We start from the raw sequence: 14,860 nt of genomic DNA on the forward strand, positions 1-14,860 counted from the left end.
GGGAGACTTTGGGGAGAAGAAGAAGAAAAAGAAGATTGGTAACAGATGTGAGCTCAGGGCCAATCTTAGGAAAAAAAGAGAACAAACTGAATAACTTGAATGAGAACAGTTTACAGTTAGATAATTATATGAAGTTAATATTTGTACAGATAATAATTAATGAAAATTCACTACATATGAATGATAATGAAAAATTTGTCATATATTCATAACTATAAAATACTAACAAACTCAAAGAACTACCTATGACTTACATGAAATACCTGTAAATCCCTGAAATATACCTAAGAATGCTCACACACATGGAAACTCATACCTTGTTATTGGATAGGAAGTTGATATCTTAAAGACATCACTTCTCTGCGGATTAATCTGTAGTTTTAGTCAAAATCTTCACAGCATTATTTTTTTAATATCTGAACAAATGATGCTAAAGACAGTGTGGACGAATCCACATATGAAGCAGTCAGGAAAGTGGATGAAGGAAACAGGGAGCCTTGCCTTGCTGGGTGGGAAAACGTGCCATGGGTCTTTGGTACGTAAGCAGGCTGGGCTTGTGTACAGGTAGGCAGAGCAGAGGGGAATTCGGGAATAGAAGGGTCGGTAGAAAACAGAAGATTTCAGATTTTCAGGGAAGAGAGCAAATGTTCAATACGTTTTGTTTGGACAACTGCTAAGGACTATTGACCAGCAAAGGAGGGCGGATTCTTTCTTCACTTCTTTTACCGAAATAGAAAATTTAACTCTTGTTAGGAAAAATACATAGAAATACTAAAATTTATACAGGGATATTGTTTGTAATCTTGGCCTGGGGAAAATTTTCCTTAGCATAATACAAAAACTACAAATCATAGGAAAATAATTGATTCTTTGTTAAAGATTTAAGCATTTGGCAAAAAAAAAAATACAAAGCTGAGAATTAAATAATGAATTGTGGAAAATCATTTGTATCATATGACAAAAGATTAGGTTCCTAAATTCAGAGAAAAACTTTTGAGTACAAATATAGGCAGTGTACTCAAATAGACTATTCATTTTAAAAGAAACATAAAATGGATATTAAATCTACAAAGATATTTAGCATTAGTATTAATGCTGCTACATTAGTAGTAACTCAAAAATTGAAAATAAAAGTAAGAATGCAGTCCCTTTTGCCTGTGACATTGGCCAAGATTTTTAAAAAAAGATTGCTTATACCCAATATTTATAATGGTATAAAAGAACAGGTACACTCAAATGTTGAAAGTATAAATTGCTAGTATTCTGACAATAATGTATCAAAATCAAAATTGTGAGTACACTTTGATCTAGAAATTCTATTTGTAAGCATATAAACCACAGTCAGGATAAAGTTATGTGTGTATAGGGATAGACTTGGGAGCGTTATTTATAATAATGGAAATGAAACTGCATTTGTCCACTGGATTAAATCAATGACAATATAGCCATGTAAAGTAATACCATGCTGTCATCCAGAAGGATAATACATGTATGTAGGAAAGACATTTTACTAGTGAAACAAAGCAAGCTTATAAGAATGGGTATAGTGTAATCCCATTATAAAAAATTACACATACATATATTCCAAAGAAAATGTCTGGTTTAGACTTAAAAACAGCTTGATACCACCAGGATCCATTTCCCATACAGCCTCGTAGCTGGCTAGTAACTGTATCACATTGACCCCTGCCGTGAGGGGTCTTACTCTGCTGTTGCAGGGGGTCATGAGTATGCTCTGTGAAGTGAACAGCTTTTACATATGCGTATTGACAGTGCCTTGTTCTTCTTTTACAGTCCTCCTCCAAGCCCATCAGGAACACTGACCATTACTTCTGGGCATGCCCAATATCAGTCTGTCCCAGTCTATGAGATGAAGTTTCCGGATCTGTGTGTGTACTGAGTGGCTCATGAGGACCCCAGCATAGGATTTTAAAGCCTAACAATGAAGGTCAAGCTGAGTTTTCAGGGTTTACCTAATGTGTTATCAACATACTTCCTGAAAGTAGTGATGGAACTTTTCTTTAACCAAATGCTTGGCATATCATATCAGAAATTTTGGAACTATATATGATTTAGAGTACTTTTGAAAATAGATTTATGCCATGTTAATTTCTTTTGAGGTTCCTGTTGGCTTTTAAAGTTGAACATGTATTGGTCTCACATTATTCCATTGTTAAACAGTATATTTTAAACTTTTCACAAACACATAATTTAAAAAAAAAAATTAAGCCTTCAGAGGATTGAAGATGTATAAAAAGTGTCTGCTCTGTTTCTTAAACATCTACACAACTGCTTAGAAGTAGAATTACCTTTATTTTTGGCTATCTGCAAAAACAGAAACATACAAATATATTCCTAATCCCGGGGCTACAAAAGTGTTCTGTGGCTTGTTGTCCCCATGTTGTAGATGTTGTGCTGGGTGTCCCTTTATTAACGTGTTTCCTGTAATAACATGTGCTAGGCGTTCCTCAACTCGTTTATGGTAAAAAGCATCTATGAGTAATATTCCTAGAACATGACCCTAAAGTCGCCATACTTTAAAGTGTCTAGTTCTTGTAATACTGTGTATTCTGCAGAGAGTTTGACCATTCTACTTGAGAGGCTTATAGCTTACTCCTTGAGTACCGAACTGTGCAATATTTTCTACATCATAAGATGTATTAGTTTACAGACTATGCTTTGAAATTATAGTGGTATTTTGCTGTGGCTCCATGAATTAAATGAGCTATATATTTAGTATAGAAAAAAAGACATTTAAAACTGCTACTAGTTCACCTGTGAAGAGTGTGTACATTTTGATTTCTATTAAGAACACATTAATTTACATTTTTATATTGTGCATTATTTTAAATTCTCATCAAAAAATTCCTCAAATGGACTTTGAATTTGTAAGATCTGAACTTGTAACTTGTAGGCATCTCTATTTAGGATTTGTTATGTTACATTTGAAAAGAGTGCCTGTGGTTTTAGCAATTAAGTGTGCTAAGGATCGTCAGTTTAAGCTTCTGTTGATTTAAATTACTAAGATTACATGTGCTGACAGACTCATAATGTTTTATTAAAATTAGGTACATTTTAGTGAATTCCATCACATGGCAAAATGAACAACTTTCTTTGCAACTCTTATAAAATTCTTTTAGGACATTTTTATAAAATAACCTCTTTATAATTCTACCTTTTCAGATGTGATTTTTTTTTTTTTACATGAAACAGTGTACATATCAAAAATTGTAGCTCAAAAAACAATTCAGCTTTTAGCTTTTGTTTTTGTTTGAAAAGTTGCAGTGAAGAATGGCATGTTACAACTTTGTGATTATGATTATTTGGGCACCTTTAGTAGAAACAGAAAAAAGTAAGGAAGTGATGATAGAGCAAGCATACTCGAAATTTTCGGAATATTTAAACCAAAGTACAGCATCTTGAAACATCTTGCGAAAGCTCCTAGTCATTTAAACCTTTAAAATGACGCCCAACATCCTGGGCGCTTTGTTAAGTGAGGCGAAGGTAGACAGGAGCTCGCTCCAGAGCGCTGTGCATCCCCGCGGGGCTGAAGGGCCCTGTTGCTCTGTCACTGTAACTTTGCCTTTTGATCAGGTGAAATGTTTCACTGTTTAATAGGCCAAGTTTTATGTTTTTTTATTTCCCTTTTTTTCTTTTGTACTTTTAAAGAAGGATATTAGTTTTTGACTGTACATTTAGAAAAAAGCAGGGGGACATGCAAAACAATCATCATCCACTTGGATGTCATTTTATAGATTAACACTGTGTGCTTTTGTATGAAAAATATATATAACTGAATAGTATAAGAAAAGAAGATATATATTCGTTTGCACTCATGCAAAACAGACTTTGATCTACAAACTTTCGTGTTTCTCTGTGATTTAAAAATGCACGTATTGCATGTAAAGGAAGACCATTTCAATTAATGTTTATCACACCTTTCTCCTGGTCTGTTTGTAAACTGTTGATTTGGGGTTTTGTGGGCTTTTTTTCCTGTTGTTGTTTCTAAGTCACAGTAGACTTCTGTATATCCTAGATTACTGAGCTGGTCTTTCTAACAATGAGTCCCAAGAAACAGATTTTTCCTTTGGCTTGCCCCTTTCAGGAGATGGCAGGAGGTCCTGCAGGGAATAGGTGTGCGTATTGTCTTACAGCCAGTTTGGATGCTGAAAGGTCAGGATTTGTTGAAGCTCACTGTATTGCTATATTTTTGTAGCCATTTAAAACTCTTAATAAACTGTTCATCATTCTGTTTTCGCTGTAGGCGTTTGCTTATAGCATTCACTTTTTTCTTGACATCGAATAGTTAACATTTAAATGTCCCTCCTGTGCTTGTGTTGTCTTTCACTGCTTATATGGAGTTTGCTTGTCATTGGAGTTTACCTCAGTGTACACACACACGTGCACGCACACGCATTTCCTTCCTACTTCCAAACTCACCTTTTAAAGTAATAATGCCACACTTTACCAGCAATTAACTTCTCCCTCCTCAAAATATTTCTCTTCTTCCTGTCTGAAAATGGAACTAATTTGTCTTATTCATTTGAGTATGTTTAATAAATGTAATGAAGTGAGTTTTTTGAAATGTAAAAATTCACGTGCAGTTCATATGTAAGCAATAAAACAAAATCAAATTACTTCTGTATAAGTACATTTTTATAATAGCTATTATTACATTTCTTAAATTTATTCAGTATTTTGCTTTAGTTAAAGATGAGCTTTAGTAAAAATCAAATTGCCAAGTGGCTTCATCCTCACATACACGGGAAGTATCAGAACCGTAACTGCCAGTCGTGACGAAACAGAGCTAAGGGAAAGCTCAGAGTGGGAGCACGTCAGTCTTAATGTTTGTGGTTCAGGTCTATCTCCTTGCTGTGTAAATTACATGAAGCCTGTCTCTGAAAAAATAGCTACTCTCTGGCACCCTCTGCCACCCTCTGCCACCCTGATTTGCATTTTCTACCCCTTGTGGAGCTGTACCTCATGGCCTGATTGGGATTAGGGGACTTCCTTTAGACAGTGTAGTGGGGCAGTGAGGAGCATGGGCTCTGGGTTCAAATCCAACCCTGCCACTTCCTGGCTGGTGGCTTAGGCAACTGCCTAACCTTGAGCTTTGAGGTCCTCACCTGTAAAATGAGGACAGTGAGTTCTGCCCTCAGAGGTTAACTGTGAGGAAGAAGTGCATCACTTAGAAGAGGTTCATTGTGCCATGCCTACATGGAACAGAGTAAGCATTCAGTATGTGTTTATCATTATGATAACCCTCCTTGAGTTTGCTACACTGGCACTTCGGCAACCTCAGCGGCTGTCTCAGTTCCATAGTCTTAGGCCCGTCACTCCACGTTTCTGAACCTGATTTTTAGGTAGAAAATGAACGATCTGTATGATATCTGTCCTATCTCATAGGCTTTCTTTCCAATTCTGACTTGTTGGATCCTGTTACCTGTTCGCTCATCTGATAAATTATTGATCTCAAGTACCAAGTTCAAGAATGAAAACGCAGAGCCAAGGTGGAGTGTCAAACTCTGCTCTTGGTTTTGCTGTATTCTCCTTTTGCTTACACTTTGAGTCAGAGGTGGACTATTCGAAAGGCACTAGCTTAGCCTAGTTCTCCTAAAGCAGAGCCTAAGACCAAGGCTTGCATTCAGGGGTTAGCCTGGGAAGTGAGCCCAGGGCACCCCAGCAAGGGACTGGCCCAGTGAGATGGAAGGAGAGGATTCGTTTATAAATTGGCCGTCACTGTAGGTGACTAGAGATCCATCCTACTGGACATTCTGTAGAGTCTCATGAAATAATCTCAGAACTGTCCACCCAGATGATGAAAGTCGGGGAGCATGTATCCTTCGGCTTCTGTTCTTCGTGGTCAAGGATGGCCCTGTTGGCATTAACTCCCCCACATTTCTGGATTGTGTGTGCTTGAGTGCTGAGTGGTTTCCCAAGGTGCCCCACACCTCATTCTCAGAGAGGTCCTTTCTCAGAATGCAAAAAGTCTGGCAGTGCAGAAGGCAGGTCAGATCCCACCTCCATGAGTGAGGCGGGTCCAAGCCTGTATGGAGCTGGGTATCATAGCATTGTCTGGAGTAAGAGGCAGGGATTAGACAATGTGAAGTGAGGCAAGAGGTGTCCAACATAACGCCATCTAGTCTGATATTTAAGATCAAGACGAAATCTATGAGCATCAGATTTACAATTGCAAATTTACCCCATGTTGCTGAATGAGCCAAGGGAAGGATTTTTAAAAATGGGAGATTCTAGGGCATGTTTGCATGCTGATTGGAATGGTAGGAAGAAGAGAGGGATGAATTGATGCAGCATAAAGAAAAGATATTTGCAGCAATCAAACCCTGGAGAAGGCAATGGGGCATTGTCCCCAGAGCGTATGTGGGGGGATTGGCCTTTGTTATGGATAAGAAACCCTTAAAACAAGAAGGAAGAGGAAGACTATGCAGGTGACTTTGTAACTTTGGTGTCAGGAAATGAGGGCATTCCCATTGGAAAGCTTCAATTTTCTCAGTGGAGTATTAGGTGAGATCATTGTCGCTAGGCAATTCTCCACGTGTGTCTTGCATTTCTGCATGTCTTATGAGCCAAGACACTAACTGCCTTTATTCTGGACTATCTTTTCAGAGATGTGGTATAGCAAACAGACTTGGAAGATAAACGGCGTCTCCCTTTGGAGCCAAGGATAGCCATGCTTACTGTCAAACATAGTAAAGACAATGTCTTCTGCTGGGGTAAAGGTCAAACAGGCTTACAGCCAATTACAAAAGTCCTAGGTTCCCTAAACTCAGGATTCTCCCGTGTAATGAAACCCACCGTGTGTGTAGGTGTTACCTGGCCCTCCTTGCATTGCTTCAGGGCTTGAGGAACCAGAATAAATGCTGACAGTCAGGCTACTGCCACTGCTGTAAGTAAGAAAGTCCTTGGTCTCTGACCCAAGTGTCTCCTGTCTTCTCCAGCATCCATGAAATGCAGGCTAACTTAAGTTGCACAGCTCTTGACAGTCGTCAGCTGAGAGAGAGGGGGAGTTGTGGGACATTCGAGGAGAGGACAGGAGGGACCAAACAATTGTCTTGGAGAGCCGAAGCATCAGCTTCTTAAGAAGAGATTGAACACCCATGCGAGGTTTTGTGGTCGTGAACCTAAAGTGAAGCGGGTCAGCTGGCTCAGTTGCTTTTTCCGTTCAGCAACATTCGGCTGCCTCAGGTGAAGATGTGGAGAAGGCAGATGGTCACCGTACATGTGGCCGGCCTGGCCCAGTGACTGCCACGGGGAGTGGGCACTTAGTAAATACCTGCCAGGTTAAAGGGAGGAAAAGAGGAGCCAGCAAGCAAGTTACCAGTTGCAGCAAATGCCATTGCTGACACTGCTCACCTTTGCCATGTCAGTGTCTGCTGGCTGACTGCCATCTGCTAGCACCTGCCTTTCTCTGCCTAGAGGCTTTTTCTGGCTGTTGGAGCCTGCTTGTCCCCAAGTGCAGCAGGCCAGAAGGAAACCACCTTCCACGGGAGTAGTGGCTCATCTGATAGAAGTTACTGCCTCTCTCTCCTCGTGTGTGTGTGTGTGCGTGTGTATTCTGCTTCTAGTGGCGACCTGCTCGATGATGCACCCTTCCTTGACTGCCTTTCCTGTCCTGTCTTATTTCTTTGCTCTCCTCTCAGTGTTTCCTTCACTTCCCAAATAAACTGCTTGCCCTCAAGTCCTTGTCTAAGGGTCCACTTCTGGGGGAACCAGACGTAGCTTGTTAGTTAAGGTCACGTTGTTAAAGAGATTCCAGTATGTTGGACTTGTCAGAAGGTGCTCACCACGTGATTCCCCTGGGAGGTGGGGAAGGATAGCAGCTGTGGGCTTGGCGACATGACCTTTGGATTTCTTAAGGTGTTGCCAACTTCCGAAGATTTTCCTGCACGTGAGGGTCAGCAGACACTGAGCTCTTCAGAGGGTCTGCTCTCCCATCTGAGGAGCAGCAGGGACTCCGGATCATCTCCTGACAGGACACCTGGTTTATGGGGACCGAGAACCAAGGATGTGATGGGAGCCAGTGTTTGTGTCCCTGTTGAATCTTGAGGGGGATTCTGGTGGCACATTGCCGTTTGCCTGGTACCCAGTGAAATCTCAATAACTATTGGGTGAGTGGATGGATGGATATGATTTCAGGTTTTGTTAACTACCATAATATTTATCAACCTGTGTCAGACTGGGCATTTGCATTCCCTAACCTTCCATTCACTGGGATAAACCCTATTGAAAAAAAAAATTAAAAGTCCAGGACCCAAGACAAGGTAAGCAGCGACTCTTCAGGGTGGTGGCTGTGGCACAGGGTCACTCTCTTAATAACTAGAGTGGCAAGGGTACTTTTAGGGCACATAGCACTCTGCATACATCTTTGGTGGGTATTTGGGGACCCATAGGTGATTGCGTAAGATTGATTAAATATACTCCCTTCTATTTTTTTCCCTTTTTTTAAATTTTTTTTTTTGAGGATGATTAGCCCTGAGCTAACCTCTGCCAATCCTCCTCTTCTTGCTGAGGAAGACTGGCCCTGAGCTAAGATCCAAGCCCATCTTCCTCTACTTTCTATGTGGGACACTCGCCACAGCATGGCTTGTCAAGCAGTGTATAGGTCCACACCTGGGATCCGAACCAGTGGTGAACCCCGGGCCACCGAAGTGGAACAAGCGCAGTTAACCACTGCACCACCAGGCTGGCCTCTATCTTTTTTTTGTAATAGAGGAAAAAATAGCTTTCCATGATTGGGGAGAAGAGAGATTTTTTTCCCCTTCATTGTCTCTGTCATCTCACCTTTGCAATCTACCCATGCACCAGTATCTACAACATTTCTTAAAAACAAAGCAAAACAAAGAAACGTTGATGGGCATATTTATTGAGTTTCCATAGTGCACTACAGGAAGTGTGCCTTCTCCAGATACGCTTGTGAATGTGAGCTGACAGTCTCGCTCCCTCTCTTCCCTTTGAGCCTCTGCTCAGAGGAGGACAGAGGAGAGAGGAGACGGAGCCCGGGGAGGTTAAGGGAATGGGAGAGACAGAACTACAGGGCGTGCTTGTCATTTTCTCTGGGGATCTATCTGGGACCATGGTGTGGCCTGGTCCCCCTGGGACCAAGTGACTTCCCCAGAAATATTCTGGTTCTTCTCAAGCCCTCCGTGTGGGGCGTGGCTTCCTCGCTGTTCTCTTCGGAGCTGGAGCCGAGGGAGGGAGCTGAAGGCCCTCCGCCCGTGCCGTCCTCGCAGGATAGCTGGTGGCCCTGGCACTCTTGTCTCCCTGATGACTTGAGGCTTTGGTTAAAGACGGCGGAGGCCATGCACTCAGCCGCCGTCTGGTCACAGGCACAAAGCAGCTTCGCGCACAAGCTCTGCCCCACACCTTAGAGGGCAAGAACAGAGCGGCAGACATGAGACATTGTAGGACGGCACGTGGAGGCCTCCACGGACGGCCCGGCTGCCCCTTCAGCCCTGCCCTCCCACCCTCATCTTGAACCTCTTGATGTCCGGCATCCACTGATCCCTCGACTGGGAACATTCTAGCTTTCTCCTCCTGGTTAACTCATCCTTGTCTGTCAAGATTCCATGTGGCGTCCCCACCCCCAGAAAGCTTCCTCGAGCCTCCAGCTGAATGAAGTGTCTTGTGGGCTCCCGTTGAATCCTACCCTGCAGTTCCTTCTGTCACTGCAGAATTTATTTTTTTTTTTTGCCATTTGTACTTTTTTGTATTTCTACTTGCTAGATCTGGCAACCCTACCTAATTCTTGACTGTTCAGTTGCACACAGTGCAGGTGGGGAAGGATAGCATCTGTAACTCAAACGAAATAATGTATTTGAAGGTGCTTAGACATAGATCAGCGTCCTGCAAATATTATCCTCGTGACCTGTAGTTTTCAGAGACGTATTTGGGCTGCATAATTTTTTCGTCGGATCCTACGGTGGAGTGTTCCTCACCCAGACCAACCAGATTTTTACTCATCACACTGACCCTCCGAATCTCCTGCCCGGGCCGTCCCAGCAGACCAGACACACCTGTTGCATTTCAACAGCAGGAAGCAGAAAGAGGAGAGACAAGAGAGCAGAGTGGACACACATAAGCCTGCTCCCCTAGAGCCACTCTGCCCGAGCGTCAGGACCGCACAGAGCCAGCTCCGAGATGCCCTCATGTCTCATTACCCGACACCTGCATCTGGGACGGGACACTGTGCTCGGAGCTCACAGAGGGTCAGAATCCGTTCACTGAAGCTCCGTAGGAGTTCAGGCTCCAGATGCAGGTTTCCTGGGTTCTGTGAGAGCGGAGGGATGGAGAAGCCTCAGCTGAGCAGAGGAGCCCTAATAGCGTGATTGCATCATACGATAATCGTCGGTCCTGTCACTCATGGGCTCTAAACCCTCCCCCAGCGCCTAGTCCCCCTGTGGGACAAAATATAAATGTTTCAGTCTTGGCTTCATGATCTGGTACTTATTTGTCCCTGCAACCTCACCTTGCACCACAGCGGTGCCCCCAACCTCACTTTCTCCTCGATGATACAGCACCATGCGGAGTTCCTAAACTGCCCCAAATGCTGTGATTTTCCTCTTCCCGTTTCTTGCAACAGCCACACCCAGCATGGCCACCTGGGAACCCGTTAACCTCCTGTGAGATCTCCCCTCTCTGTCTTCTGACTCCTCCTAACTTCCGCAGCCTCCCTGCCCTCCTCTGCAGGCTCACACTCCCCTTACCCATGCTCTGGGCGCGCTGTGCTGCACGTATTACACGAGACTGGAACAGCCCCTTGCTTGTGTCTCTTCCTTCCAGGCTGTGAGCAGTTTGAGGCAGGGGACACGCATGTTTATCGTTTCCCTAGTTGCCTATGAAGGTTTGTTGGATAATTGAATAACTGAAAGGATGACTGACGTGTAAGCAGGGAGCTCCCGGGAAGGGAGAGGCACACGCCATCCTACAGGACCCGACGGCACGAGGTCCATGCTGAGGGAGTGCAGAGCAAGGAAGGGGGACTGAAGGCCCAGCCAGCAGCTTCCGCAGACAGAAAGCGAGGAGAAGAGCAAGCCCTCGCAGGGCTCTCGTGAGATGCTACGGGGAGCATTTCCTTTTAAACTGCAGAGCAGAAGGGAAACGCATCCGCTGATGTGGAGCCAGAGGATGAAGAGAAAGCCAGCGCTAAAGCCGGCCTCGCTGTAAGAGTGATGCTCGGGGGGGCGTGGCAGTTTGCACACGTCCACCACCCCGAGCGCCCCCAGAGGAGCCTCTGGCTTCCGGGTCGGGGAGGAATAGAGCCGCAGGCCCACCTCTGCCTTCAGCCAGAGCCGCTCCCCTTTTGTGTGGGAGATCGCACTTGAGAGTTTTCTGCTTCTTAGGAAAAGAGATCCACTGGCACGGTGAGGACCCCGTCCTGGGCCTGAGACGGTCTGCTTTGACAGGTGCACTTCCCGCTCCAGCACGTCTACCTGCGCGGTCCGGGGCCTCGGCCACGGCCTCCGTGAAACGGGAGGACTCAGTGAGGCCTCAGAGGATTGTTGTGAGGATCGGCTCCGCTAACACAGCTCAGGGCTCAGAAGGGCTCATCGCAAGCCCTCCGTAAGCACGGGCTGTTTCTGTGCTTCACGGTCTGCGCTAACCAGCTCGGCGACTCTAGGCAGCCGGCTTAGCCTCTTGAACTTGAGCCTCCTCCTCAGTGGAACAAGGGTACTAAACGTGCCTCAGAGTTAGGAAGAGTGTGAGTCACGTGATAGACGAGCAAGGGCTTGGGGAAGCATCCGGAAGCACGAGCTAGGGCCGAGATGCTGACCTGAATGAAAGCATCACTCGCCGTGTAGCCCCTCAGCACTTACACTTGGGTGCGCCATCCACGCACAGCACCGGCGACTGAGAAAGCCTCTCGAGCAGACAGCCCAGCCTTCTCACCTGCTCCAGGCAGCAGTGATGGGAGAAACAGCACCTAAGACCAAGGAAAACTTTTTACTGCCCAGAGCTCCCAGCTCCCCCATAACTCCCTCAAGATCTGCTTCTCCCACACTCCCTGTAGTCCTGAGAGAAGCCACTGCCTCCTTTCCAGTGCACGTTGGGCTGATTTATATATACATCAAGGGCCACCATGTATGGTTGCTCAGGTTGTGTACTGCACAAAGATGCCATACCTAAGGCAGTGTCAATCACACTGTATGCATCTTATTATTTAAATTTTTTTTGTATTTTTATTATGACTGTGTTGATTGCAAAGATGGGTGGTTTGCATATTTATTACAGTGATTTTCCAACAGATGGAAATAAAGAGTCTTAAGGAAGGGGTACCATTTTTAGTGTACACAAAGGTACCACATAGGCTAGTGGTGACCCCTCCCCCCAACCTTTTACATAATAGAACAATTAGTCACACATCCATAGGGCACCCTGCTTTGTCTCCAGCCTTGAAAGAGAGCAGAGTAACTATCTTGAGCTTAAATAAAGAACTGCATCTAGAAAAGTGTCCAGCAGGGAGCAAGACCTCAGTAAACATATGGGAATGAATTAATGTCTCGCATTTTAGACCTGCCCAACTGGCCTGATAAAGCCTCACAGGTTCCGGTGTCCCCCTCAGCCAGATGGACATCCTAAGGAGACTTGTGTGGGCTCCAGCCACTAGGGGCTTACAATTGCTCCCTAAAGCCGCGCTGTTTAACTTGTCCTTGTCCTTTAGTAACTCTCACTCGATCTCGGAGACCACAGCCCGAGCAGGGCTCCGTCACAGACACGCAGCTTTCCATAGCGCTTGTGCTCAGCCAAGCATCAGCATCACCAAGCTCTCCACGTGGCCAGCAGCCGGAGGAACAACCCCGCCTCGCATGTCACACTAGCCAACGGCTGGGGGTTGGTGTCAGCTACGAATGGCAGCCCCCAGTGAGCTGTTCTTACCGCAGAGCCACGCTATCTTGTGTCTGCGTTTGGCTGGGGTGGGTGGCGGTGCATAGTTAATATAATAGTTAAAATCTGAAGTCAGGGAGTGGATCAGAAATCACGGATGATCAAAATACCCTTGAAAACCATTCAGGGGGCCCAGAATATAAAGGATGCGTGGTTTTGAAGAGACACCCTTGCAGAAATCGGGACCAGTCTGACTGCCTCTTCCTTGATTGAGGCGATGCTTTTCAGGTTTGCAGTTTCTTCCTTACGCATGCCAAGGAAGCCACAGCGTGCCTCCCTTGCCTGCCTGGTCAGATCTTGTATTTTTGTGAAATGTGGTCAGGGATGAGGACACCTCTGCCAAAGCACTCCCACTTTCTTCCCCTGGGGCTCATCCGAACACAGGGACTCCTGCTGCCGAGATCTCATTGAGTGCTGTGGCCTCGGGAGCAATGTTTAAACTGTTCTGTGTCTTGGAGAGCGGAGGCCACATTGTCGAACCTCATAATGTAAACGTGATTCCACAGTGTGGTATACACTCGGCTAGAATAAAACTTCCGTAGTGTCACCTGGCGGGAGGTGAGTTTTGAAGGTTGGCTGCGCACAGAGCCCCTGGTTTCACTGATTGCCCTGCAGAGGCTCGATGATGCAGCCAGGATGGCTGTGCAGTGGAGACGGGAGAAAGAACTATGGTAGAGGCGGGTGCGTGGGTGGGTAACACAGCCATGCAGACACTGTGTGACCTGCCATGCACATGTTCCATGTTCCTGCCATTACTCTAGCCTTTGCATTCACTACAGCAAGGCTTGTCCTTTTCTTTTTTTCAATATCAGCTACAGCTGTTGATTTTCCTTTGGCAACCACGCCCACCGAGAGGGCCCTACGCGTTTTCAACGCAGAGCTCTCAGCTGGCCATGGATGGAGGCCCATGTGCAATCAATCTTTACACTTTATCAACTCTACTCCCAGAATCTTCTCAAACTCTTCTCCAGGTTTTCTCCATCGTTTTCTCCGTTTCTCCCACCGCCTTTATTAGATAAGGTGGTATTTTTGTTTAATTGTCCATCTCTTTCACTTTGCAAGCTCCTATTGGGCACAGGCAGTTTGTTTTGATCTGCTTTGTTCAGGTTTAATCATTTTTGTTTCTCCACCACGTAGCCTAGTGCCTAGCACAGAGCAAAAGCTCAAGAAATGTGGGTTGAACGCACATATAAATGAATGAATGGATTCATGAATGCATGAGGTCAGTGAAAATTTTTCCAAGAGTGGTAGATATAAAATTTAGCAGTTACATTTAAAAGTTGCTGAGAAGCTAATTTCAATGTGGCCTCTTGCAGAGCAAATCAACTGGAGACCCCAATTCCACATGTTGCTCATTGCAAAATAGGCAGACTTGGGGTCTTCAGAAGTGTGTTTGCAGATCGACCCTCTTAGGGCAGCTGGGCAGCTGTGGTAGAGCTAAAAGACCTACGGACTCCCAAATCAAAAGATCTGGACCCATCTGGCTCTGCCCCTTTGTAGCTAAATGACCTCAGACAAGGCTGAGCCTCAGCTGCTCGTCAGGAAAATGGGCCTATAATGGAGACGAGCCAGCCTGAGTGAGGTCATGCACGCAACAAGCTCTTTGTGAAGCCTAAAGCAATGTCCATCATTGAGGAGGCATATCACCTCCCACTACAGACAGCATCAGCACCACCGGCCCGCCATACCTGTCCAGAGCATCCCTTGGTTCACCTCGTCCTTCTTGGCCACAATAACATCCGTAAGATTCAAATTCCTCTGGGCACCGGGATGTCAGACAAAAGAGCATCTCTCCCAGCTGTGGCATCACCCACGTGTTGTCCTCACTTCCCAGGTGCAGGAAGGTGAACCTGTCACAGGCTGGGGAGAAACGGACTCTCAGGAGAGCAAGGAACATGGGGACAGTTCCCAGAAGGCGGCAGTGATCACGTGGCCACTGATCAGACGAGGAAACCCC

General features: G+C 45.3%; 2 protein-coding genes across 10 annotated transcripts in view; one reads left to right on the forward strand and one right to left on the reverse strand.

The window, feature by feature from the left end:
• Nucleotides 1–4,637, forward strand: part of EFR3A (EFR3 homolog A) — a 103,748-nt gene extending 99,111 nt beyond the window's left edge. For all 9 annotated transcript variants that reach the window (XR_011543523.1, XR_011543525.1, XR_011543524.1 and 6 more), the window contains one exon: nucleotides 1,795–4,637. Coding sequence is in view for 6 of the 9 variants with exons in the window: in XM_008515527.2 (XP_008513749.1) it covers nucleotides 1,795–1,900 (106 nt within the window). In the remaining 3 variants the exon portion in view is untranslated. The remainder of the gene's footprint in view (nucleotides 1–1,794) is intronic.
• Nucleotides 4,638–8,873: 4,236 nt separating this feature from the next.
• The window catches only part of OC90 (otoconin 90), a 33,264-nt gene continuing 27,277 nt past the window's right edge, over nucleotides 8,874–14,860 (reverse strand). The window contains exons 11-13 of the mRNA XM_070632052.1: nucleotides 14,592–14,763; nucleotides 11,835–11,941; nucleotides 8,874–9,384 (exon numbers count right to left, since the gene is read on the reverse strand). Of these exons, the coding sequence (XP_070488153.1) occupies nucleotides 9,083–9,384; nucleotides 11,835–11,941; nucleotides 14,592–14,763 (581 nt within the window). The 3' untranslated portion in view covers nucleotides 8,874–9,082. The remainder of the gene's footprint in view (nucleotides 9,385–11,834; nucleotides 11,942–14,591; nucleotides 14,764–14,860) is intronic.

The sequence above is a fragment of the Equus przewalskii genome, chromosome 8 (assembly GCF_037783145.1).
Source record: "Equus przewalskii isolate Varuska chromosome 8, EquPr2, whole genome shotgun sequence".
Taxonomy (NCBI): domain Eukaryota; kingdom Metazoa; phylum Chordata; class Mammalia; order Perissodactyla; family Equidae; genus Equus; species Equus przewalskii.